The sequence below is a fragment of the Strix uralensis genome, chromosome 23 (genome assembly GCF_047716275.1).
Source record: "Strix uralensis isolate ZFMK-TIS-50842 chromosome 23, bStrUra1, whole genome shotgun sequence".
In the NCBI taxonomy this organism is placed as follows: Eukaryota; Metazoa; Chordata; class Aves; order Strigiformes; family Strigidae; genus Strix; species Strix uralensis.
Genome location: NC_133994.1, coordinates 1,802,841 through 1,829,611, shown reverse-complemented (window position 1 = coordinate 1,829,611; position 26,771 = coordinate 1,802,841). Strand labels below are relative to the sequence as shown.

The following is a 26,771-nucleotide window of genomic DNA, read 5'->3' as shown; positions in this document are numbered from 1 at the left end:
ATCTTTTTTCAATAGCTGATTGTTTCCCAGTTGGTGTTGCGTGCGTTCATGAACACTTTTTCATGCACAGAGACACAAACATGGCCCCTAAGTCAGATTTTTGAGGTGTTTACTGACTTTCAGGCCTGGCTCTCTCCCTGCCACAACTTTCACTGTTGTAACCGGCTGGAAGAGGAGGAAAGTGGCCCTGTGAGTCCTGGGGAGCCGTTGGCTCCTGCCCTGCTCACAGTTCCCTCTCCCGCCTCTGTTCTGTTGGGGCAGGGAACCCAGCCCGGGATGAAACAGCGTCTGACCCGCTTGGGCTTTGTCTTCCCCCTTTTGTTGTCCCAAAACCAGGGCTCTTCACCCAGTGTGCAAAGAGTCAATTAACACACAGAGTTGAGGTATTTGTATTTATTCCAGTTCTGTGCAGAAAACGGTGCTGGGCATCCAAAGTGGCCAGCACCCCGAGTTACAACACACACCCTATTTATTTGATTCTGAACACACAAGCGCACGCCTCTATATATAAGTTAGTATTTTATCACAGTATCGTCTCATGGCTAGTTTTATTCCTCGATTTCATTCAAAGTCACAGTATCTACCTATTAACATACGTGTGCTCAAATGGTGAAGGGCTTCATGAACAAGTGGTTAACTTAAATTATAGAGGTGTGGTTTTCATATTATAATGAGCTAAGTTCACCCAAAGGACAGAAAAATAGGTACTTTCTACAGCACGGTTTCAGATCACCGTTCTGTTGTTATAAATCTTAACAATCCTTCTATCCTAGAACTAAGCAGCCGTATATTTGTTTATAGCAGTAGTGACCCTGGTTAGAAAACAAAACCCAGACTCTGAGCTGCAGATCGTATAAGAGACGTTATTTTTTGTCTTTTGCTGAACTTTGGCTCTTTCCTCCTTTCGCAACACTCCCTTCCCCGCCGCCCGCCCACCCGACTGTTTTCGCTTTCGTTTTCGTCTTCGTGGCAGCGCTGCGGCCGCGGCTCGTGGCGGCCGCGGGTGGCCCTGCCCGGCCCCGCTCCGCTGCATGGGGCGGCGGCCCCGGGCCGCGGGGAGGCCGCTGAGGGGCCGCGGAGCCCCGCACCTGCGGGACGCGGCCCAGCGGACCATGCGCCTGGTGAGTGGGGGCCCGGCTCCCCGCCGGCGGGGTGGGGCGGGAACGGCGAGCGGCCGCGGCCCAGGCCCCGGTCCCGGCCCCGGCCCAGGCCCCGGCCCCGGCCCCGGCCCGCCTCAGGCCTCGCCTCAGGCCCCGGTCCCGGCCCAGGCCTCGCCTCAGGCCCCGGCCCGCCATAGGCCCAGGCCCCGGCCCTGCGGGCGGGCTCGTTCGTCAGGAACCCCCTGTGCGAGATGGCGGCAGCAGGCCCCGTGAGGTGGAAATCGGTTCTTGTGTCGCCTCAAGGTCTTTGCCGTTGTGCTGGTCACGCAGCTGGATGGCGGGGACGCCCTGGACTGCAGGCCCTACGAGTATGCCGTGGGTGCTGGGTGCTGCCCGCTCTGTGCTGCCGGTAGGTAACTGGGGGCTGCTCGCTTGCTGGGGAGGAAGGCTCCCTTCCTCCTCCTCCCTCAGCACGGCATTGGGTGATGGGGGTGACCGGCCTTCTGTGCTGGAGCTGGCTGCGCCCCGGCGAGAGTCTTGCGGGTCAGCGGTGTGAGCGCCCAGCCCGCGCTCGCGCCCCCCTGCCAGCCCCGCAGGGCCCTGTCCCGTTCTCTGGAGCCTAAGAGGGGAGGGAGCGATCGCCAGAGTCTCTCTGCCGTGGTAGTTGGCAATTTCATCATTTCTATGGGCCTTAATTTTGGGTCCTGATTTCTGTTTTAGGATTATCTCTGCAACTGCCATTAGAATATTTCTGAGTAGTTTATTCATAGTAGTTACAGGTGGTTTAATGCCAGTGCCAGTCCCTGGCCACATAGACTTTGCTAATAGAGCCCCTTGTCTGGGGGGGTTGTTTCTGGTTTTCAGGACTGCGGGTTTTCAAGCATTGCACTGCAAATTCCAGCACAACATGTGTACCTTGCGTAGAGGATACATACACAGATCATCCCAATGGTTTAGAACGCTGCCAGAAATGTAAACTGTGTGATAAAGGTGAGGAGGATGCTAAAGAACGAGTTTAAATGGCTTTTTCATGCCTTTTGTGGATACATTCTCCCCTTCTCCTTTCTTGACTCATTTGCTTGATGAATTGATTAGAGTATGAAGGACAGAGAGGCTCATGTCACAGTGCAGGCCTCAGAATGCTGTTGCTGGGTGATGGATGGGAAAAACTGGCATGGATCTTCAGCTGGCACCTCTGGAAGTTTGATCTGCAGCCTCCCTCTGAACATTTAAAGGCTCCTTTAGATTGCAGCAGGTGTCTAAAGAGCTGCCTTGGAATGCTGGGATAAAGCAGGACAGAAAGAGCTCCTGGTGTCCTGCTCCACCAGGATGGCTAATTTAAAAACATTTGAGTGGGGAGTATTTTGCTTTTGCCATGCAACACTTAGGACAGACATAAATGTGACCCAAGATGCTGTGTCTGTGAGGAAATGGGCTCTCTTTATACATCAGAAAAGCAGTTGTCTTCAATAATCCTGTTAGTTCTGGTGCTCTCCACCAGTGCATCGAGGCAAGGCTAAACATTCGCTTTTGCTTTTGTATCTGTTGATTGTACCCCTGTAAATACTGTGGCTGTGCATGTACATTTCTCTCAGGAGCCAACCTAGTGCCAGAAGTAGCATGTACCTATATGAAGAATACTGTGTGTGGCTGTCCGCCTGGGTATTTCTGCAGTTATTTGGGGCGTGAAGACTGTGAACTTTGTCAACGCTACACCGTCTGCTTTCCTGGCACTATGGTAAAAGAAAGGGGTAAGCCAACGTAGCATCAATAACACCAAAAGCAAAACTTTCTGATGGGGAATGCCTTTGGCGCTTGATTTTGAGGAGGCTGACAGTCAGTTCATGCAAGAAAAACTCAAGTGAAGGATCAGTGTGGATGAATAGGGCCAGCGCATCCTAGGTGTGAGGTATGACAGTCTGCTGTGCTGACTGTGTCAGAGCAGCAGTGCGCAGCTGGAAGCTTGCAGGATCTGTGGAAGTCCTAGATGCTGAGGTAGTTGATGTGGCCGAGAATGCTTGTTTCCTGTCTGCAAAGACGGAAGCGTGTGAGCTTTTGTCTGTAGTGAAGAGTCTCTGCAGTAATCAGTCATTTACAAAGACCGTGCTGAACTGACGTTTTCCTCAGCCACAGGTGCAGATAGAAATCCTGCTGCCTTCTCCCTTATAGGCACAAAGACCACTGACAATGTGTGTGAAGCCTGTCCTCCCGGAACCTCCTCAACAGCCAACATGTCTTTCAGTTGTACACCATGGCCCACGTAAGCAGCTCTTACTCGTTATGGGCATGGGACTGTTCTCTTGAACTGATGGGTCTGCATTTTGCTGGCTTCGAAACAGCAGTTTCCTGCTTCCAGTAAGGCACCGAGTGTGGAATCCTGTTCTTGGGTCCCACTCTTTCTTGGGAACAGCTTAAATTCTCTCTTTATAAACTCATTAACATGACAGATCTAGCCTTCAGCCTCTTGTCCTAACTTCTCACTGCACAGGAGACTGTCAGACAGCTCTAACAGAGCTGGATCCAGACCCCTGAAGAGCAGTGCACCCCTCTGGGTACCTGGGCTTCAGCTGACACATCCCTTAGTTATAGTAACAGGGGGGAGTTTGCTTCTGAGGAGAATCAATTTGCATTTACAAGCATTAAAACAAAGAGGTAGAAGTCATCTCCTTCTTGGATTACCCACCAAGTCAGGAAGACTGTTGTGAATGCCCCTGGGTGTGGAGGTGTGATGTTAAAAGCAGCACAGCATTTCCACTGCAAGGTCTGCTGACAGGTTCTAAGAATGCAATTATTTCTTTTCTTGCATCAGACTTAAGGAGAACGGCTGGGTACAAGGAGAGGACAGGAATCCTTTCTCACATTCCTCTGTTGCAGTAGTTGGTTGTGTTGGAGGCGTGCTGCTAGTTGTTGTAGCTGGCCTGTGCCTTGCATATGTCTGGCACAGGAGGAAAAGTTACGCGCCACGTAAGTACAAATAGCATGTGTATAAAGGGGTAGTTTTGTCATAGTTAGTATTCTGAAGAATGGCCTTCATTTAACCAGATGCTGAGCTGAAACCTTAACAGCCAGTTAGAGGTGAACTGTGAGGAAATTTCTGCTCTCTGTGTGTGTGTGTCAACCTGTTGTAATGATGCCTCCCTGGGGGGTGCCTGTGCCCAAGCACGCCTACACCCGTGTAAGAACAAGAGAACGGGATTAGAAAAATGCACTAGTATAAAGTTCCCTTTACTGCATTTTGATGGGACTGTTTCCTTTTCTTTGCAGCGGTGCAGGAATCAGGGGTGAGTATCTCTTTTGGTTTTAATAGTATGTTGAAATCTGAAGTAGGTTTTTTGTTTGGTGTTTGTATGTGCTGTGTGCTCGATGGGCTCGGTGCGCACTGGTGCAGCTTGTGGATCCTGGGAGTGTCTGTGAGTTCCAGAATCCCCAAGACTATGCAGTATAAACCCATTTTATGTGATTCTTGTTGGGAGGCTTGGGATCTAGTGCTAATGCTGTTGTTACCGCCTGCCGTTGTCTAAGAATTCATATTTAAGGGGGTTTAGGAGATGAACTCCTACTAAAAACCACGTGTGTCTTAGTAGCTGTGTTTATCTCTCCATCCTACAGTATTATGTATCCCCTAAAAGTTCCTGTTAGTGATTTGCAAGATCTGATACCTGTGCAGCCAGTGATGTGTTTTATAGGAAAAACATGGAATGAACTGTATAATTTGCACTTCTGATTTGAGAGGGGCCCTAAAGTGACTCTTGCTCTTAAGAAGCAACAGTCGAGCTGTTAGTAGTGAAAATAGCAGGCATTTACTAATAAAGGCTGACTCTTCATACTCTGTGTTTTCCTTTGACATGTTTTAAAGAGTGGACAGCAGGGTCAGGCTTTGATATTAACCGTGGAGAGTGGGGATCAAACAACTGTTCCTGTGCAGGAAACCAGTGCCGATCCTAAAGAAACCATGCTTGAATAGCCATTTTTGTTTGAACTGTTGTGGACAGTGGACATGGTAAAATAAAACCCAGAAAAACAACCACAGAAAAACCCACAAAACTCAAAACACCCCAACAAAAAAAGCCCAAACTTTTGTCCAAATATTCATGGAGAAAAAGACAGCTTGAAAACGAGAAGGAGGATCTGCAAATGAGGTAAGGATGCCAAGTGGCATCTTCTGAAGTGTGGCAGTGTGAAATAGCTGAATGATCAAGGCATTGCTCGGTGTCATCAGAGGTTGTAGAGCTCCTTCCTTTTCCCTCCCCACTTTATGGAGCTGTGGCCTGGGTGGTGTGCCTTTCCTTCCTACCAACTTGGACAGTTATCACTTGGTATGCAAGGAATTACTCCAAGGTATGTTTGTGGATGGAAAAAAACAGCATTTTTTCGTTTGAAAGTTTCCACATAACTAATACCTAACACGTTTTCCAAATGTATTTTGGACAAACTTTTCCTTTTTAGAAGACAATATTGATGGAAAACAGCTTTTAGGAATCTCATGAATGTTGTATACACAGTTACTGTCTTCTGCTAGTCACCCCTGCTCTCATCCGTGGTCACGTCTTAAAACAAAGAAAGTTAAGGTTCTGTGTGAACGTTATGTCTAGGAGTGAAGTTCTTACTAATGAAAACACGTTCTCTCTGTAAAAGAACTTTCCTGTTACCTGAAGAAGGGAAAACACCAGGTTGCTTGGCCGTTGACATTATCTTGAGGAAAAGCATTATTCTTAAAGAGCATTATGGTGGACGTAGATTTTTGAGGAAGGATTTGGTGAGGATAGCAATGCTTTATTTCGCAGCTGAGCCTGAGGTGAAGAATTGTCTATGAAACGAGATGTGGGAGATGGAGAGAGGCGTGGGAAGGCACGTGCTGGGTGCCGCGGGACGGCAGGAGGAGGTGCTGGGGCTGACGGAGTGAGCAGATCCGAGATGGGCTGTGAAAGCGTCAGTGTCAGGGTGAGGAGCTGGTTCTGCATGAGTGCGATTAGGGAGGCTGACATGGGAGATGCCTCTGCATTTCCATTCTGAATGACTAAGGAAGAGCAGAGGAGTGGGAGACGGGAGAACAGCTTGCAGTAATCGGCACGGGTTGCCCACGTTTTTGCTGCATTAATGGAGTCCCTCAATCCGTGTTCACCCAGGCCACGGATCTCCAGGCCACAGCTCTCTGACAGCAAACTTGCACACCCCTTCCCCACATGACTATGAGGAGTGGAAGAAAATAGGAAATGGTTGTCTTTTTGCTTAGGGAAAATATGATGGACAACTTCTTCGTTTTTTAAAAAAAAACTATATTAGTTTGTTCAGCAGAATTAGTTCTGTATTTTTTTTAAAAATAAGCTGACATTTCAGGAAAACATATTTTTTATAAGAATGGCTACAAGTAGCTATACAAAAGTACACCTCTGTTGTAAAATCAAGCTGCAAGCAATGGAATGTTAAAGATTTTAGAGAATGCTTTAAAATTACTTTTAAAATTTGTGCTGTATACATGCAGATCTGTCCAGGAAGAAGTACCTTCTGTTAAAGTTCTATGAATAAAAATGTTGTGATTTTTAGTGTTTTTTTTAAAGTACCAATAAAAGTCATGTTTATGAAAACCTTTATGTTGCAGTAATCACAGAAGGGCAAACTGTCTATAATTTGGTTTTGCTCCTAGCTATTTTTATATGAAAAGGTATGCCCACAGCATTTACAATCCCCATGTCAAAGTTCTGAAAGTATCTGAAATTAAAAGTGGTACAGACTCTGTTGGTTCTTGCACGTCTGCTGAGCGCCACACAAAAAGACTCAACAAGCCCCGACTTTATTGCACTTTTAGAATCAGTTTTACTTTCAGTGGTCAAATACATGACAAGTCAGTAAGGCAGTTCTAACGTGTCATTCTGAAAATACCAGTGGCGCCCAGGAAACGCGTTACTGCTTTTTGTGTTTGACAGTTTTGTGGCTGGTCTGATACAACTTGCTGAATGTGTCACCATGAACAGTGAAGTAAAGATAAGCACGGGGCAAACGCATTGGTTTTTTTTTTCCCCCTGACCTTTTTTCTCTAGATCAGTTCTTTGGAAGCTGGTTAATGTTTCATGGGGTTGGATGTTTTCCAACATCTGGCTGACTGTAGCATTTTCTAATTGTTAACCACTGCTTGCTCCTCCACAATACTTGTGTATGAAGGGTTAATTCCATTGCTTAGTAAAAAGCTTTCCTGAGCAAACTTTCAAGATAAAACCAAAACCCCAAATGGAGAGAGTTCAGAGAACAGTGACGAGGAAACCTCAGCCTCCTCTGTGCTACATGCCAGCCTTGGGTAAGTTCTACCTTTATCTTTAAAGACTTGATTTTCTTGTCGAAGGCCAACTTTGGCAGCGGTAGCATCCTGCTTTTGCACCTGCACTGGTGACACGTGTGGCTTTGAACAGACTTCAAATCTTACAGCTTTGCAACTCCCAGTACTTCTTTCAGCTTACAGGTAGCAGGTGTTACTCAGTCCCTCGCTGGCTGATGCACGTTGTTTTCTTCCAGAATTGCGAATTGTGCCATTCATCACCTGGCAGTGACATTTCTGGCGGGGTGCCTGGCGTTTTGGTGGGCACAGAGCTTGCTCTCAGGATGGTGGTGGTCAGGTTTTGAAGATTTCATTGCTTTTGGCTTCGGCATAATCCAGATCTGTTAATTCTCACCTTGGGTTAATTAGTGTTTGTAAAGCACTTTGGACAGGTGCTAGACACGTGTAAACCTTTTATAGGTGCTGCAGGTGCGCTGACGGCTGCTGCTGGACCGTGGGTGTCTGGTTGCCTTACAGCCTGTGTGATTTTTAAATTATTGTATTGGCATACTCTGGATCTTAAATTACCCAGTATTACTTCCTTACTTTAAACAGCTGTGAAAGCAGATGAAGATCTCAAGGAGGGAGAGGAGTTAAATATTACTGTTGTTCAGTGTTGTTGTTTGGAAGAGGACTTTAATGTGGTGTTTAGGCAGCAATTGCTCCAAAGATGTTTTTGCAGAGAAGTATCTGTCCTCCAGCCCCATCGTTATTAGATGATCAGAAGCCAGAGATGCATATCTAAAACAGCACGGAAACTTTGCCCTTTCATTACTCTGGAGACTGGAGAGCCAAGACTTGTGGGAAGAGGTAACCTACGATTAGAATTCTGGGGCCGACAGCACAAAGAACATTTCATCTTGTATTTCCTCTTGACTTGAGAAACCGAGTTTGTCCCGCTGAGCATTGGGAAGACCCTTCAAAAGGCACTGTCAGGCAGCTGGGCCTGGGTAGGAGCTCTTGGTTTCTGTGACTGTGGTTGCACTTGGAAGAAGATGCTGTAGGTAACCTGGGAGCTTTGCACCGTCAGGTAAAGAGATGGGATGCAGCATCAGACTAGGATCAGCAATCTACCAACTAAAAAAAATTGGGGGGGGGATGCCTGTCGTAGCAGCAATGTGTTTAATGTCTACAGCAACTCTGTGTTTGATGCAGTCTGAAAAAAACTGCTAATGTTTAGATGTGCCTTTTGGTCTGTTTTAGAAGTTGGAGCCCGATTTGTCACCAGGTGGCAGCATGGGAGAAGGAAAGATTTCATTTTCCTCTCCTTCTGGAAAATGCCTGAGTGTTTCTTCTTTTCCCAAGTATGTAATAAAGCTGCTCTGATGCTTAATCACCTGCGAGTCTAAAACGGAATCAGATCTGCAGCAAAACACCTCTGGGTACAGGATTTTCCACTAGGCTCAAGCAATTTCTGCAAGATCTGCTAATTTCTGTGCAGTTACATGTATTTGTCCACTATCTTAGTAATTGATTATGGTGCTCTGTTGTGGTTGGGGGTGAGGGGTGTTAGAGGGGGCTAAGACGGAGGCTGTTCATGTCTCGGAGGTGTACGAACGTACGTTATGTGTGACTTAGCCCGGAAGGTCAGTTTTGACAAAAGCAGTCCTGTGTGCGTGGCTGGCTGGCAGGTTGTGTTGGCTCGGGTGGGGCACGTGTGTGTGGAGAATGCTTCAGGTCTGGAAGCTCTGCGCGTGATGAACATGCATCTTGTTCCTTCCTGGAGAGCATAAGCCCTGTTTTCAGTAGTGAATTTGGATTACTGGGAATTCCTTTAAAAAATATTACAGAACCTTGTTTCGGGGACAAACAGTTTCATTCTTACTGAACACTAAATACATTATTTATTTGTGCAGGTGGAGAAAAAGATGGTGTTGTACAGGGCTCCCCAGGTGACTCTGTTCCATGGAAAATAACTGAAAAGTCATTGCAACTGCTGAAGAAACGAAGTATGAGGCGTCAGGTAAGGGCAGGTGTTGCTTGTCGCTGAACCTGCTGCCCTGATTTGAAGTGGGGAGAGCAGCTGTCGCTTAAACTTCACCTGAGCGTGGGAGAAACGATCAGCAGTGTCTTAGCCCAGGGAATGGGCCCTCTGCTCCCAGCGCTGGCGCTCGGTCACCGAACGTGCTCGGTCCCTGCCACTGCTGCTCACAGACCGCGCGGGGCTGCTGCCACCAGCCACCGGCAACGTCCCAGCAGACGCCGGGCGGCCCCGCGGCCGGGCAGGAGGTGCCCGGTTGTACCGCGCGGTGCTGACCAGCTGCGGTGGAAAATTTGACTTGATAGACTGAAGGTTTTTAAAGCTCAGTCTGGTCAGGACTGGGATCTTCCTGGGAAGGTTTTATTTCTGCTCTGAACTTTAAATCGGCAGTTGTGTTAAACTTAGAAGGGAAGCTTACAGGTGGCACAGGTCTCAGTTGGAGACCTGATGCCATGTAGTGACCTAAGTGCAAAGCAACAGACCCTCTTTACAAGCCACGATCTTAATTTGAAAGTCCTCTGCATTTATCTCTTTGAGGATGGTCATTCACTGATAGGTTAAGCTCAGTGAAACTGAAAGCTGCCCCTGTCCTCACTTTGAATTGTTTCTCACTTGTAGCACAGCTCCTCTTCTGTGGCCCTTGTGCATATGATTATGGAAAAGTAACCTAGTGGTGTCCTGGTTTCAGCTGGAATAGACATGAGAAGTTGCAAAGTCCTTGATTTCTGAGCAACGACTAAAACCACCAGTACATTATCAACATTCTTCTCATATCAAACCCCATACTGAATCCAAAACACAGCGCTGTTCTAGCTAATAAGAAGGGAAAAAAAAATGAACTCTCTTGCAGCCGAAACCAGGACAAGTGGTCAGCAGGGAGTGCGTTGTTGTCCCAGCCTCTCCCTTACCTCTGGTCTTGTTTCAGCACGGGGAAGGGACTGGAGCTGGGGAGGGGAGGTGTGAATGCAGTGGGGGCCACGTAGAAGGACACGCGTGGGACTGTAAAGGGAGGTTGTAGCTTGTGAGCTCGGGTTGTGCTGGCACAGACACAACGTGGCAGATGGGAAGAGTCTTCTGCAGGTGGGAGGCGTAATAAACTTACATGAAAAAAGAAAGTAACTTCCATGTGCTGTAATAATAACTCGGAATAAAACCTCACAGGCACATTTTAATTATCCCTTTAGCAGTTGCATGTGCCAGAACTTCTAATGGCACATCTCCAGAGCTTAATGATTTTGCAGAGTAATTAAATTGTCAGCCATGTGAACCTCCTCCACCTGACCTCTGCACGGCTGTGTGCTGGTTCCCTTGCTTGGCGTATAGATACCGCTGGCGCCTTCCCGAGTTCCCCCACGGTCGGCAGCGACTGCCTCGCAGTCTGCTGTCAGACAGTTTCATAGTCCTTCTGCTGAGACTTCAGTGAGCAAATGGAAAAGAGTGAAATTCTCAGGGCCCAAACTCTCCTGCGAATATGGCAACAAAGAACAATGACTTGTACTTACAGACAGGCAGATCTGATTAACCCTAGGACCATTTCTGTCATCTGTGGAGTCCATGCTAAGTTAATATTACTGTAATATTTGTAGCAGACTTGTAGCTGTTATAGTCCAGTTAAACCAGTTCATAACACCATGTTACTGGTCACAACTTTGGTTGAGTTTCTTCCATAATCTCATGCTTTAGTTCTTGTGTGTAACTCTGTGACCTGTCTCGCGAGCAAGGGACCTTCCCAGCGTGTTGGGAACGTGCTGGGCTGCGTACCCTGCTCCCCAGCCTGAATTATTTCTGTATTTCTTACAGTGCAATGAAGAGGTCTACATCTGATAACAAAACACAGGAGCATGAAATATCTAAGCAGCGATGAAGCTGGCAAGGACTGTCTTTGTTCTGTTACTCCCTTTTTGCATTCAGAGTCTTGTGTGGTAGCTGGACCACTGCAAATGTGAGTGTTATATGTGGAAGATACCGTGCCAGGTTCTGCCTTGGAGTTTGTGATGTTATTCACACTGGCAATCAATAGTTTGTGTTATTTCTTTTCTTCCCCTTTTTATATTGTCTCTTGGGTTTTGCATTAAAAAGTTCCTCCTCAAATTTGCTTCTTTTTTTCTGATATTCTACTGCTAAAAGATGTAGGGTACCTAATTTTTCTGTCCCTAAAGAAGAATTCCACTTGTAGTTTATCCTGAGATACTGTTGCTGGCGATTTAATACATGAGTTAAACTATTGAATGGTGTAGCATTTGAAATGTCACTTTCTTCTTAATAACCCTAGAATAAAAACATTTTCACGATGGCAGGCAAACTACCTGAACTTGTGAAATCTGTGGTTGTCAGGCTAATCTAGACTGAACTGTAAGGATGAATCTGGGCAGGAGCTGGCAGAAGGAATTGTACGTTCACAGCACAGCAGGGCTCCCCTGAGGGGTCCTGGGTCAACTCCTTTTTCTCAGAACAAGCTGAGAAAATCGGTGTCTGTTATTATGGTATGGAGGGGGCAGGTACTAAAGGCATCTCAGGCCAGGACACTTTTCTTGGAGAGTCTCTTGCACCGTAAACACCCGACTTTGAAAGGCATGTGAGGACAGAGCAAACGAAAGCACTCTGGCCAGCTTGGCGTATTGGAAGTGTCACGTGAAAATATCAGCTACACCAGGGAAAAAGTTACTACCTGACTATGAAATTTAGCTTTACTGCACGCATGCGATCTGGCAGGGAAGATCTGAGTAAGTGAAGATGGACAAAAAGTAGTTAAATACAGTTTATTTTGCCTGCCACCATACACATATAATTAAATAACAAAAGCTGATTTGTCAGAGCACTTGACTGTCTTGTTACCAGTCATTTAATGTTAAAACAAATTAAAATACTTCCAATAGGAAACAGTAGTCAAATGATCTTTCTATGAACATCAGTTTTAGCCAGGTCCTGTATTGCCTTTAAGAGCTTTTAAGTCACTTAAGGGGGGCTTAATCCTCCTGTGGAATATTGTAACTTTTTTTTTTTTTAAAGTGCCCCAGAGCTTGTTAGTGCACTCTCCTATTCACCATGTATTTGTTGTTCTTTTTTTAGTGTGGGTCAGTCCTAAGGTTTTCAGGCACTTTTATCTGTGAATCTGACAACTCCCATCTGGAAAAAATATCCTTTTCCCCCACTTAATCTGCCTTGAATCTGGATCTTTGTTAGAATTAATGTGGTCAGGTGCAGTTCTCCTCAGGTAAAGTAAACCCACAATTCAGGTTGCATTCCCTAGAAGATGTTTGTAGCTGCAGTCACCTGAGGTGCAGTACAGAGGAGAATTAGATGTGAAACACTTCTGCTGTTAACTGCGTTGACAACCAAATTCTGTGCTTGGTGTAATATTTGTTTGCAGTAGGCAACTGCTGGTGGGTGCTGAACAGTCTGTTCTTAGTCTTTTGAAAAGAGATTTAATGAATAAACTTGCAACTAAACCCTCTTACTATTTATTCTCCCTTCTGTACTTAACTCTCAAACTTTGAAGGGCACAGAAGAGTGGTTAATCCCTGAGCTAGCACCAGTTCTCTGAGAGTTACCATCCGAGATTACTTTAAAATGTAATTGAACTGTATATTCTCAGCTATGGTAAAAGCAGTGATTCATCTGTAGCCTGATTTCACTTTAGCAGGTAAAATTCATGCAAAAATCAGGAGGGTTTCATTCAGTGATGTAGCCAGCTCTTACTGTCAGAAGGCCAGAATAATTCAGTGGGTCATCTCTGAAGCTGCTTCCCTGGAGTGGTTTTCATTCCCTTCCCTCTTGTTTAGGTAATCAGACCTTTTGCTAGCGGTGGGCTGAACAAGGAGTGTGATTTGGCACTTCATAAGCTGAGCACTCGTCCTTACTGTCTTGCTTTCTAGTGATTTCTGTGCTAGAAAGAAAAGCATTTGCTGGAAGAGTGTTTAAAAGTCACTGTTAAGTGTTGGCAGTTTAAAGTATTGTATCAGAACGCTTACCCAGGAAAGCCACCCAAAACTCTCTGTACTAAAAATCATTGCTGAATTGGCTATTGTGATTTTATTTTTTTTTATTAAAAATGAATACTTGTTACATTTTCAAATGTAAATACTGAAAAATAGCCTATGGCAAAATGAAAAGGCACAGGATTAAGAACAGCTTAATTGTTTCCATGGATACATGTTTGCTATTTGGCAAAAGTATTTTACACACTTTCTACAAGAATAAGCATCGGTTTAAATATATCTCTGAAGGGAGGGACCCTGTAATTTTAACCACAGAATTTGTACTCCTAAAAACGTGATCTTTCGATCTAGTAATAGCTCACTTTAAGGTCCTGTTACCGTTGTTCTTTGGAGCAGAGGAACTCGAGGGCAGTGGGAGGGGGCAGCCTTGCGTTAGGTTAAGCAGCCGAGAGGCATCGTAACACACAGCTCACTTTGGGGCATCTCCAGACAAAAAGCAAGCTCTTACAACAAAGCAGTAATCGGGGTGCAGGTATACAGACAGCGTGAGAGTTGAAACTAGCTCTAGCCTGAATTTGGGAAGAACGCACCAGAAACTCCATCAGAATACTGGAAAACAGTTCAGTGTAACACCCGAAACCGGTTTGCTGAGTCTCGGAAGGTGTAGTTGTAAGACGTATTAAAATTATTGTTCCTTTCTGAAAAATAGATATATCGTTGTTTGTTGGTTTTGTTTTTTATTTAAGAATTAGTCTTTGTAACCCTGATGCAGTGTCCTAGTAACAGTCAGGATGTCGTTTGAAACAGTCGTTCCTGTCGCGGAGCCGCGGCTCCCAGCACGGCCCGTGGAGGCTGCGGTGCCCCCGCCCGTCCCGGGGGAAGCTCCGGTACCGGCTGCAGCCGCTGCACCCTCAGCCCCGGCCGTGCCCCGACGGCAGGACCCCGGGCGCGCCGCCGGCAAGAACCGTCGGTTGTGTCACCAGAGCACGTGTCCCTCTCGCCAGGGTTCTTTTTGGTTACCACACTCGACATTTCTCTGCAGGGTGCATGGCGGTGCCTCTTTTACAGCGGAACACCTCTGAGAATGCTTCAAAGTTCTGCAGAGATCCCATCACCCTGAACAAAGAGAAGGAACTTACATGGATACAGTGCGTGGAGATTGTGGCTCTGCAAAACAGAAAGCCACAGAAAGTCATTTAGAGTCTCATAACTTAGTTACAGTCTCAGAATTTGTGCAAGAAAAACAGCTAACAGGACAAATGAAATGCTGGAACAAACAGAGAGGGTCTGGGTTCTGGTCCATTCCCTATGGATCAGCGGATTCACCAGGCCAGGAAGAGGAACGGACCCTTCAGCAGCATCCTACGAGCTACGGGAGAAATTCTGCAGGTTGGTCTGGACTGATCTGGTCTGTTGGGACAGAGCTGCTGGCAGGGAGCCGCTCTCTCCTCTGGCGCCGTGGTGCTGCCCTGGCTTGAACCAAGTCAGTTACCAGTTAGTGAATCCGTTTGTCAAACCCACCTGTATTTCAGAGGGCTGTGGACATCTGTCTTTATTGACTGGCTGGCATATTCTGGTCTGTAGGAACCACACCAAACCTAGACAAGGAGGATTAACAATTAGTGGGTTCCTATTAAAGGGAATTCAGTTTGGGGACCTTCTCGCTGTTTTTCAAAGTTTTTCCTAAGAGCCATCCCAATTTGTTACAGTATAGTTGGAGTATGTTTTATAGAGGAGACAGAATAGTACCAAATATTTACTAATTAGTTTTTGTTATCTCAAGTTCTTGGATCAAGATCTGATGCTTTGGGATAGATCCATTGATTTCACCCACGTGTCTCCTCAAAGAGATGAGCTGAAGTCTGAGAGTCGGAGGCACAACACTAAGTGTGTTGGCCTGCTGGCAAGGATTTGACCTACTGTTAAATATTTGTTACTCTAAGAGAGTAAACATATGGGAGCTTCTCATCCAGGCTGAAGGTGAAATTCAACTCGGCAAACTTACTGTTTCTGCATTGTAATAAAGTGGTAGAGAGGAAAATAAGTGGAATCTGTAGCAACATCTGTGATCGGAATATGTATTCTGTGATCTGAATATGTATTCTGTGATCTGAATATGTATTCCTACTTCAGGGCTGCTGGCTTGGTATTTCTCAGCATTCAGTTTTATCCAGCACATGTTAAAAAACAGGTGAAACCCTGTCTGTCTCAAAACCAAAAGGAGTTTTCTCATAAGTGGAACCAATATTTACATGAAATGACAAGCTCGGGAAAGCTGTTGTCCCCCATAAGCTGTCTGACACGCCTTTTCGTTGGTAGATGCCCTGTTTGTCTCCCTCCCCACTCCAGCAGGTTTCAGTAGTGCCCTCAGAAGCGTTACTGAAAGCTCTTTACCCACTAAACCATCTTTTTCACACCTGTCTTGACCTTCTGATGTGTGCAGTCAATGGTGAATCACTGTCCAGGTGGAGCTTGGGACCGATTTTCTCTCTGACCTTTCAGATAACCTAATTTGTACTTTGACCCAGCAGGCAGTGGCTGCACCCCGTGTTCTTACCTGGGCAAAGTTGAGGAAGAAAAGCTGTTTGTGGGACAGGTTCAGTCCAGGCAGCTTTGGCTCCTTCCCTTCCCGCTCCAGCCATTTTAAGTAGGCCTAGAAATGATCCAAGATTCAATTCAGAGAAGCAGCAGGATGACCTGTTCACGTGTGATGGGTATTTTGAACGTTATTCTGGGGTGAGAGATTTTAGCCACAATGCATATGAACCCAACGTGTCTTCCCTTCTGCATTTTTGTAGGTTTTATCTTTCTAATACAAATCGTACGGCGAATTTTATGAAACAGCTGTCATCGTAAGTGCTCTGTTGACTTTTCTAGCAAAAAAAATGAAACGCAAAGATAATTTGCATTCAGCTTAAGTACAGTGATCTCTGAACTGGCAACTCAAAAATGAAACAGGAAAAAATACCAAACTCTTTAATTTTTAGAGCAGTAGTTAGCGTTGGCCAGTTGACCTGCACTGCACGAAGCTCCGTGTGCTCTGTACGGAGTCCCCTGGGGATCTGCCGGGGATTTCCTCAGCACTGGCTTTTCCTCACGCACTGTTCTAGTGGAAGCTGGGCCGCTGCCCCGCTGGACCGTTCGGTTGCCGTTGAGTCTTGGCCAGAAGCGTGGCAAAGCGTGACGGCCAGTACCGAGGTTACGCAGAGCTGGTGATATATATAAAACCAGTAACGCTACCGAGCCTGAATGCACGTGAATGCAGTTTGGAGTAAAATCATCAGCTTTCGCTGACTTTTTCTATAGGAATTTGTATCTGGAAATAAAGTGTTAAGTCTTCTCCACAGTTCTGTGGTGATGATTTTTATCTCTTCAGGTAACTGCTCATAAAGTAGCAGATAATAACCTTGCTCAATGTTAAATCCATTACCTGTTATTGTTACACATTAATTGGCCAATTTTCTTTTTTTAGGTATATTGACATAATGGAGACAAGTTAATGTGTCCTCATGCTGGTTAATTTGAAATGTTCTATTACCTTATCCTCTTCATTGCTGAGATAGTCCCAAAGCACAGAAAACATAAAAGGTAGAGCTGAGGGTAAAAATACATTCAGCACCACAGAACATCAGAGGATTCTGTGTGCAGGCAGCTTATGTCATACCACACCGCTCTTCCACATTGGTAATAGCTTTTAGAACCAAGTAAATACTCACTTTAACGAAGTAATTAATTTTAATGGTGCATCTCAGAGTCAGAATCTTCAGTTTAGATTTTTTGAAAATTCCAGATGTTCTTCTATAAACACCCTCAACTGTGGCCACATTCAAAACACCAGAGATAAAAAGTTTTACCATCACATCTGTTGGGGTTATTCATAGAAAAGAACATTCCACGCTCACACCTGAGCTCCACCTGGGAAGAGCCTTTGTGCTGGTAACTACTGTGTTCCTGTCGTGAGGATGGTTTGTAAACCTGGAGGATGAAAGACACTGGACTTCCCTGAGTCCGGAAGCTGAGTTCTCTGGCAGAGCAGGAGAAATAAGGTGACGTGCAGTAGTGTTTGTAACAGATAAAACCATGCTGAACAAACCCATGTCTCAACCACAGCATGGAGGTCGTGCTCTGAAATATCAGTTGCATTTCTCTTGTTTTAAAAATTACAAGAGTGGTTGAAGCAACTTTTTACCTCAGAAAGAGGGAGGCAGTTCTGACATTATCAATCCTTGCATTTTTATTCTGCTTTCTAGCTGCATGGAAAATAAATAGCAAGATAGAAGGGACTTGTTTGTGTTCTTTCCCTAAAGCTTATAAAACATCAAGAAAGCAACAAAAGGAGCTAGGCTTTAGCGACGGGTGTTTTGGTAGATAATGATCTGTATCCCTCTTGGGAAAGAGATGGTATTTCCATCCGTTCTTTTCATGTCCTACCTGACGTGCCACTTCTGTGATCAAAGATGAAAACCGTGAGAGAAATAAACTTGGAAAAAACAGTTGCTCTGTTTCATAATATCACCAAACTGTGTTGCCAAGAAATTAGTGCTCCGTTGCCATGTGACAAGCTGTTTGAAGTTGTAGCTGCCATTTTCAGAATAAAGGGCTTTAGAAGATGGAGGGTGTTTTACCTTTTTCCTAGCTAATACTGTGCCTGTTTATGAACAGTGCCCTCGTTTACCCAAGACAGAAGCACGCAGGACATCAGAGTATAGCTCGGAGAATGCCAGCAATCCTACACTGGGGCTGCATCTATGGGGACATAAACTTCTAGATACAGAATTGAGGCTTGAAGTTTTTGAATATGGTAATAACATGGTAATTGTCAAATTTGTTATGACAGAATGGTAACGCCATTGCTGAATCCCAGGGGTAAAGTTAACTCACAGTATATTTGAAAGTTACCTTATAAGCCTGTCGGACTCCTCCGTTATCTGCAATATTTTCTCCTAATGTGCTTATTCCACTGACCTGTAAAAGAATTATCATTTGTTTACTCTAGAGTCAGTAACATTGGCAACTCTAAGAACCACAAGCTGAAGCAGAGTCACACATCACGGGTAGACAGGCGTGTCTGGAACAGAAGGAAGCAGAGACTTTGTGCTGGGGCAAACAGGGGAGAGAATGAAAATAAAAAAATATTGGGGTAAAAGCTGTAGATTAGAACAGAGAGAATATATACAAATGTAACATGAACAGAGTATGGGCTGCTGGGCAGAGCACGTGCTATCAGGACTGGCAAAATACAGTAGGAAACACCAGATTTCCTCCCCACTGGCCCCTGCCTTGCAAAAAACCCCTCAGGGGGTCTGGCAGCACAAGCACACACGGGCCCAGGTCCCCACTGACCCCACTGCACACAGCCACGGCCGCGTTGCTGGGCTACACTACTGTCCCCAATTTACAAAAAACAACCCTTCTTCCTTCCACAAAAATCAGCCTGTAGTATGTGGGGGGTTATGTTTATCGTCTGTAGACATTCTCCATTTACATTTATTATTTTTTTGTATAAAAAACCAGTGGTGTGAAATAGTTGTTTTTACGTACGTTTTGTCCGCCAGCGAGCTCCCATGTGTAGTTCCCATACTGATAAACCATGCAACGAGATTGCTCCTTGAAATGCAGAGCTGAGAAATTGCTCCACCAGTCCAACATATTTCCATCTTTATCGAAATTCCTACCTGTATGAAAATCCAAGAAAAAAGGAAAGTGTTGAGTGAGCAACTGTTCTGCCAGTGTAGCAGCTGTCTCTTTGTAATGTTAGAGGGGCACTTCCTCCCCTCCTTCCTCCCGTGAGTGACAAGGTCTGTGCTGTGGACATTTATCAGAAATGGTTTTGGCACAGTTGATTCTGCCTTGGCACAAGGGAATGGACAAGATCACTTGTGGTCCTTTCAGCTCCATTCTCTATTATTCTGTGATTTCCCGTTCAGTCAGCAGCCCCAACTTCAGTTACAGCACTAAGGCCCAGTTTTAGTTCAGATTGGATTATGCAGACATCATGTAACAAAACTTTCCACCACTTTCGAGGTGTCCAAGGTGCTTATTCTGTGTGTCCATGTAAGAGACCTGAGGCTCAGGAGAATGAATTACTTTGTCACAGCAGGAGGAAGCTGGAATTGCAGTTCTGGTGTTTGTGTTCTCAGCTCGCTGGCTTTTTCTTCACTAGAGATCTAAATTTCTGAGGCGATAGTGTGTGCTTATGTGTAATCTGCACAAGTTTAATTAACATTAAAAAAAACACATTGAAGAAAACCCATGGATAAGAAATTACTGGCTTATGGTATCAGAAGGGAGTTTTTGTCAAGAACTATTTTACATAGCATTCTGGAAATATTTTATTTTCTAGAAACATTTATTTACAAAACATTCTAGAAACATTTATTTTAAATGTTTGTGTTGAAAAAAAAAAAAGCCTGTGATTTCCCTACCAACAGCTCTTCTATCCCAAGAATGCAGTTCACAGATTTCATTTTACTTTAGGAGCCAGCGTATCTGCTTGCATTGTATTTCCAATCTGATGATGCTTTTCCCAAGAATTGTCATTGACTCAATTTATTTTTAACATCTGTTTACTTCTTGTGTGACCTGCTTAGGTCATGAAACATCCACTGCAAACTGTCCAGTGGAACGTTCACAGTGTGCCTGCATTGCTCCCAGGAGCGGGAACGTGACGTGTCTGCGTGGATACTTCGGTCACAGTGGTGTGTAACTTGAATTTCTTACAGTGTAATGAGTGCAACTGAAAGAACGGTATTTTCTGTTATCTTCTCACCATTGTCATCAAACCCGTGAGTAATCTCATGGCCAATAACCATCCCGATCCCTCCGAAGTTCAGGGCTTGTGGCTGGTGTTTGCTGAAGAAGGGGGGCTGTAGAATCCCAGCAGGAAAAACTGCAAAGAGGGGAAGAGAGAGGGAGATACTGTAAGGCAGCTTTATTTTTGCATACTTTGCAGACTGATTGTTTGCCTGGTTAAGGATCAGGAAGGAACATAAAATATAAAATGATTAGAAACAACATCATGCCTCCTCATGTGAAATTGTCTCTCTCTTGATAAATGGAAAATGACAAGTTAATAAAGGTTTAATTTAGCACATCTGCAACTACAATATCTCCTTGTTTGAGAACCAAGCATCATTTAGATTTCAACTTTAGCCTAATTTGGTCCATAATGTACGCTGCAGTAAGTCAAGAACAAAATGTTTAGTAACTGTCTTTTGGAGACAGGTACAGTTTGTGTTTTAGAGCCATTTTATAGGGGAACTAATGGCTGTTTTATTGCATTATTTTTGTTAAAGAAGGGTTAGCAATCATATGCTGCTTGCCAACAATACTCGGTGTGTAAAACATGCACAGCAGTAATTCCTGCCGCCCACCCAGTGCCCTTGGATGCCGGTCTGGGGGCGGGGGGCAGCAGGAGGTCTACCCTTCAGTCTACTGGCAAAAACCTTACACAGAATCAATGGGATTTAGTCTCCATCCCATCTACATGAGATGAAAAGCATACATGCTTCTAGAGGAGTTAAGACTGTAAGCAATTCATTCTAATGAGATACTTTTTAAGAAGTGAGATACTGGCATTATATAGCAAATATTTTATTTAGAGACAAAAACCTTTTTGACTATATGGAAGGTTTTATCCATACAATTTGGGGGAGAAATATGTAAGACAGACCGCAGTAAGACAGAAGCAGGAAACTGAAAGTAACATGGAAAATTATTTTCCTCAAACTTAAGACAGGAAGAAACAGGATTTTAACTGCCCTCTACACTACTGCGGGTAGCTGTGCTTGGATGTTTGACTTGCATATTCATCTTCAGGTTGCTTCAACCAGTTACCTCCATATTACTCACAAGTTGTAGAGGAACTGGTCTTCTTTAAGACCCGAGCTCCCTGCCCAGAGAGCTGCCTCACAGCTGAGCACCATCAGCATCAACCTGCTGTGAAAACAGGGAGCCTGAGCCTGGCTGCCAGGGAGCTCCAGAGGACATGTGCTGGCCAGCTGAGGGGGTGGCTGGCCACAGCCCAAGGACTGCTCACAGCTTTGCCTACTCTATGGAGGTAAGTGGAAGCTGTGCAAATGGAGAGCAGCTCTTTTTGATGAGGCTAGAGAGCTAAATTATGAGCACTTTGGATGTTTCTGCTTTTAGCCATTATCTAAGTTTTCCCTTGTGACTGTTGGTTGGGTTATTTTTCCATTTCTGGTCTTTGTCCTGTGAGCAGGATACAGTTGCTCTCTGGCCTGAAAAAGACACAGATTTTTCCTCTGATGGTTATTTGGCAGTACTTGGACAGTAGATCTTCCTGGTAGTTTGGGAATTTGAATAAGCACTGCTTAGTAAAAATTGTTTGGTTCCTCTCCACTTTGGGGTGCTCAGAGTTCAGCAAAGGCTCTACAGCATCTGCAGGCTTAACCTGAACTTCTGGCTACCAGCACAGAGATCAGGGAGCCAGGCAGGTTCACTGTGTCTTAAGTCTCAAGATCATCTTCTCTGTGAAGAACAAGAAAGGTCAGCCTAGCAATGCTGCAAAAACTCACAGATCTGGTGTTCTCTAAGCAGAGCAGGTTTCTTTAGACTGGTATGCCTCTTACTGATATAATTTCAGTAGTCTGTACAGAGAGCAAACTGGAGAGCTGCCCCTATGTTTATCAGGAGTGTGGAAACATGAGTACGAACAGCCCAGAACACGCTGCGAGCGCTCTGTGGTCTCCAAAGCTGGCACTTGTGTGGTAGCAGTTCCTGTCTCAGGCCTTCAAACACACGGCTGTTCCAATTACAGCATGTAAGCTCTGCCTGCTGGACCGGGGAGTCATCAACAGAGCGACTGCTTGAAAAGAACAGCCTACCTTGCCCAGAATTTCCGTAAGGGCGCAGGCAGGTTCACCTCTGAATAGCAAATCTGCACCTTTGTGGTGCAAAAAAATGTTAATTAGTTCCATGCAGCTGTTTAAAACTGTTGTAACCTACCTATCTGGTTCCGATTGGGGGAATAGAAGGCATTGACCACTGCGGCTCCAATTATCCATCTAAAAATAAATGTTGCACACAAAGTTAGTCATGATTTCTTTTTTTAGACATTCTTTTTATTATTATTGTTAAAAAACACAGGCTGCATATAAGAAAAGGATTGAGGTAGGGAAGAAGGGTGCCATTGAACACAGCTGTAAAGAAATACTAATACCAGGAAATAACTGGTGTCTCATTTATGGGCACCTTTCATCCAAACCAATGCCAAGTTAAAGTGAGAAATGCTTTTGCTCTTGAATGCTGAACAGCCCCTTTGGGGTGGAATGTGGTAACTGTTTACCAGCTCATCTTAACACTGTGTGAGCTTGAGAAGAAAGGAATAGTTTACACTGAAAAGAAAATTGGCATTTAGAGGATGTTCTGAGCAGCAGAAGGCAGTTACTCAAATTGGAAGTTAAGACCAAACTTGTCTGTTGAAAAATTACATACCTAACGGTGATTATTCAGTTTTAAATGTCTGCATTTAGAGTCTAGTATTTCATAGATAATGTGTTAACTTTGAGAGGTAATTTTTTAAGTAGGCTACTTTTGGAAACTCTCTCCCATACCTTGATAACTTTTTATTCTTTGTATTTTTCTTTCTCCTCCCCTTCTCTTCTACCTCTGACATACACTTCTGGTCAGCCTGCCCTAATGAATCACACAACAACAGTCTGAAGCCATGAACTCGTGATAAGTATCCAGCAGCACCAGCCTAAGATACTCCTCTTCCCACATCTCTTGTCCTCACAGTATTTTGTGATGCCCCAGGTGCTGTATCTACTGCTATTTTGACACAACTATTTGTGGGCTACTGTGGAATGGAATTAAATTTCCTGCTTAAGAAATACAGCACATGTCTGTATCTTTCAGTTTTTGAAAAGTTGCTTGTTGTGGACTAGCAGAATGGAGAGGACACTTATCACAGCCTGGGAACAGGGATAAGTGGTGCAAGTGAGTTGTGCTGCTATTGCCAGTAACTTGTGTGTAACACATGCACAGAGAGGGAGTAGGACTCTGTTCCTGAATTCCAGGGGGTACTTTTTCAAAACAGTTTTGCTCTGAAGGCCAGTCAGTAACTTTCAGGATCTCAGACATAAGCATTCTTGGCTATCCACAGCATAGGACTTAAACACGATAACCATTATTTCAGAATTGAGATTGTGGCTGTGGGATGCAGCCTGGTAACTTACATATCTTGGTCAACTCTCTCGCGAAGTTTTTTCAAGCTCTTTTGGGCTCCAGCTCTCAGGTTTTCCAGAATGTTTTCAAAGTAATTGTGTTCACTGAAGTTTAACTAAAGAAATGGATATCCAAGTATATTAGTAAGCTGTGCAAAAAGAGGAATTCCTCCTACCACTGAATCTATCTTCTAAAAAGTGTTTTGATTGCAAGGTATCGCTTAATAGTTGGCTGTCTGCATGCATTTATTTATTAAAATATTAATCACAAACAATTTTGCATGCTCTCCAGTCACTTGGAAATGACAGTTGCACAGGTTTAAGTATTGCACGTGGCAAGAAAGTAAGTGTAGGTTTTCTATCGAGGTACCTATTGTGGTATGTGCAGCATACTTACATTGGCATATTCCTGATCTAGTTTTTCATTCTGATCTTCCAAAATGTAATCTGGATAGCCAATTTGTTCTTTAATCGCCATTGCCTAGAAGAAAACAGTTTAATGTTTCCTCTTAATTGTGGTTTTTCATTGGTGTGTGTTGCTTTTTTTAAAGTTTCAATGCATATAATAGTTCAAATTCTTTATTGCTATTGTCCGTTTGTCTGTATCCAGTTTCTCGCATTTAAAGACCTTGTTCAGATGCACCCTATTGCCTAGTGAGACTTTTTTTTTTAATATGGAACACAGTCTTCCTCTCATCTCTTGGTGTCCAGCCACTATGGTAGACTTGCAGACCCTACAGCAGCATCGAACAGGGATTTGGCTTAACCCTTGTTTAGTGTCTCTTTTTTTTTTTTTTTTTTTTTTCTTCTTCCTATTGGAACAGTGCTGATGGTCCTAAAGTCTATGAAAAGTTTGGTAATTTTTTTCTGGGAGATTGCATTGTATTCAGGTGTCATTCTAGCTGATGCATTTGGTGCCATCCTCTCATTTATAACATGGTTCACAAGACTCATTAAGGGAAATAAAAACCGGTGTGAGCTAACAAAGGATTAAAAAGGACAATATAATAGGATAATGGATAACAGGGTAGTGAACATCAAAGTCTTCTCCTCTCATTTGCAGAGGAACTGGGAATATTGATGCTACAAAATTCCAGAGATTTCACAGTCATGATAGAATACTCAAGCTCCTTGTTATCTCTGACCTTCTCACGAGCTTTCTCTTTAGAAGCCTCATCCATCCACTGTAACTCATCTAAAGTCTCGATGAACGCTTCACGAATCTTATCTATTAAATCTCGGACCTAAAAGAGAGGCAGTAAGAGATGAATCATTTACATGCTGTTTTTCCCAGGCACAGCTAAGGAGGGGTGAAAAGCTCCCTACTGAAAGATGATGCCCCCAAATTCTACGCTCTAACACGTGGTACTTGGCATTTAAAAGAGCATCATAAATGAGTTCTTATGCCAACTCCTGGCTGACTGACATCTTTAACAGACAGAATAGGTTGGGAGATCAGATGGAGGGGAACGAGCACTGCAGGCACTGTGGATGTACAATAGTATGAAGGGTAAACTACATACCATCCTCTTGCTCTCACCAGCAAATGTCTCCCTGACATACATTGCCCCCACCGCGTTCTCCATGTTGTTGTTGACGTAACTCACGCACTCCCTCCAGCGGGCTTCCTCCAGTGTTGTCCCATAAAGTGCCTGCAACACAAAACACCACAGGATTGTTCTGCCTACGCATCTCTCTCCTAAATCATTGCCTGAAGAGGAGCTTAAACCAAGACAAAGGTTTCCATAGTTGCGACTGCTGCTCTTAGATTTGTTTGGGGGTTACAGGACCTAATGCTGTCCTCGTGTTGACAAGGACTTGATTTGGTGACTTGGGACTCTCTTCCAGCACTACACTCTATGGTCTCTGTAGGAAGAGAGGAAATACCTTCCTGTAGCTGGCCCGAGCATCCTTGAAACGCCGACTCAAGCTGCTGACACGATCAATCACCAATCGCCAAATGAGGTAGTTCTGGATGGTGCTGCGTGGCAAAGCAAAACTGAGTTTAATCCCCTGTAAAAAGCAACACTAGTGCAGACAGTCAGAGGGAATCTTAATTTTGAATGGAGATAAGAAAGGAAATGGTTGCTGCCAGCCATCAGTTGCGTTGCATCTACAGCTGACTGGTCGTTTAACAGGCTGGCTGACTGCAGAGGCATCCAGACTGAGGACTGTACTATTATGTCTGCTCAGGGATTAATTTTTTTTTTTTTTTTCCTCCTTCTGGAGTGTAACAAGAGCTAAGCCTGTGATGTATTTTCTTTTTCTTCCTATTTGACCTTTTCTAAGCATGTGAGCAGGTGAGACGCCCAGTACCACAGTACTTTGGGGCCCTAGGATCTTAGAAGCCATTACCCATATTTTACAGTGAGGTGGTGGCATCTTTCTCGAGCAGCTCTGGCAGACCCAGCAGGTGGGCCCAACGATTTACATTTCCACAGTACTTCCATGATTATTCTCCAGTTTCTTTACCTCGCTGAGTACTTTGAGAGAATTGCTTTCAGCTCTTGCAGATAGGGCATGCCATATACAACCACCTCTTCCTCTGGGTCAACCTGAACACCTACTGAAGACATGACACCTTGGATGAAGAAGGTCCAGTTAAATTCCTAGGCAGACAGAAAGACATAGACCAATGCCAGGTGTTTAAATGCCTTAGTAACTCTCTGGACTTTCTACAGTCTATGGGATTGTATGTAGCGTTGTTCAGTAGAAAAATGCTTTTTAAGAGACTCTGAAGACAAGATTAAGGATGTGAATGACTCTATACCTCTCTCTGTTGCATCACTGATAAATTCACAAAGCCATTTCCAATTGGCATGGTAATAAGAGGAGGCTGAAATTATTAGACAGTTCATTAAACACTTACGTTCAATGCAAACTTTTCCTGTAGCTCTTTTAAGGTCATTTTGTTGTACAACAAGGTTACATCATGCCTTTCTTCTGCTGGGGTAGTTGCCTGAAGACATTCACAAGGTTATTACCAGAATCAACTGACACAAGTGTCAATGGCTGAAATCGCATGCATGCATGTGCACATATACACACTCAAATCATATCTGAATAGAACAGTTTATTTTGGAAAAGAAAGCTCATGTGATGGTGTCCAGTGCTGCTCTCTAAACTTCAGTATAGGAGCTCAGGTCCCGCCCTGTTCAATAATGTTTCAGCAATGTGTTGAGCCAAGCGGTTCCCTCTATCCTTCAGAATGGAAGACTGAGCTCTTAAGAGATATTTAGGGTGCTGTAGGCTTCT

The 26,771-nt window shown here is 44.4% G+C and overlaps 2 protein-coding genes across 14 annotated transcripts in view; one reads left to right on the top strand and one right to left on the bottom strand.

Annotated features, from left to right (window-relative positions):
- The first annotated feature begins 964 nt into the window (after positions 1 to 964).
- TNFRSF14 (TNF receptor superfamily member 14) lies at positions 965 to 14,460 on the top strand. Of its 12 annotated transcripts, none has more exons than XM_074893138.1 (11): positions 965 to 1,121; positions 1,404 to 1,509; positions 1,965 to 2,090; positions 2,696 to 2,851; positions 3,228 to 3,360; positions 3,910 to 4,064; positions 4,365 to 4,381; positions 4,957 to 5,239; positions 8,614 to 8,714; positions 9,267 to 9,373; positions 11,192 to 11,482. In XM_074893138.1, the coding sequence occupies exons 1-8, from the start codon at positions 1,032 to 1,034 to the stop codon at positions 5,062 to 5,064; spliced, it is 891 nt and encodes a 296-aa protein (XP_074749239.1). In that variant the 5' UTR covers positions 965 to 1,031; the 3' UTR covers positions 5,065 to 5,239; positions 8,614 to 8,714; positions 9,267 to 9,373; positions 11,192 to 11,482. The 12 variants fall into 12 exon arrangements, with proteins under 12 accessions (XP_074749239.1, XP_074749235.1, XP_074749238.1 ...); XM_074893134.1 differs by having other exon boundaries at positions 4,957 to 8,440; XM_074893137.1 differs by having other exon boundaries at positions 8,614 to 9,373.
- MMEL1 (membrane metalloendopeptidase like 1) overlaps positions 13,411 to 26,771 on the bottom strand; it is a 28,914-nt gene continuing 15,553 nt past the window's right edge. For both annotated transcript variants that reach the window (XM_074893123.1, XM_074893124.1), the window contains 14 exons: positions 26,386 to 26,475; positions 25,989 to 26,125; positions 25,404 to 25,497; positions 25,040 to 25,168; positions 24,662 to 24,760; positions 23,914 to 23,997; positions 23,529 to 23,632; positions 22,297 to 22,355; positions 20,099 to 20,218; positions 18,871 to 19,004; positions 18,229 to 18,294; positions 15,887 to 15,982; positions 14,851 to 14,927; positions 13,411 to 14,445 (listed from right to left, as the gene is read on the bottom strand). In XM_074893123.1, the coding sequence (XP_074749224.1) occupies positions 14,346 to 14,445; positions 14,851 to 14,927; positions 15,887 to 15,982; positions 18,229 to 18,294; positions 18,871 to 19,004; positions 20,099 to 20,218; positions 22,297 to 22,355; positions 23,529 to 23,632; positions 23,914 to 23,997; positions 24,662 to 24,760; positions 25,040 to 25,168; positions 25,404 to 25,497; positions 25,989 to 26,125; positions 26,386 to 26,475 (1,389 nt within the window). In that variant the 3' untranslated portion in view covers positions 13,411 to 14,345. The remainder of the gene's footprint in view (positions 14,446 to 14,850; positions 14,928 to 15,886; positions 15,983 to 18,228; positions 18,295 to 18,870; positions 19,005 to 20,098; positions 20,219 to 22,296; positions 22,356 to 23,528; positions 23,633 to 23,913; positions 23,998 to 24,661; positions 24,761 to 25,039; positions 25,169 to 25,403; positions 25,498 to 25,988; positions 26,126 to 26,385; positions 26,476 to 26,771) is intronic.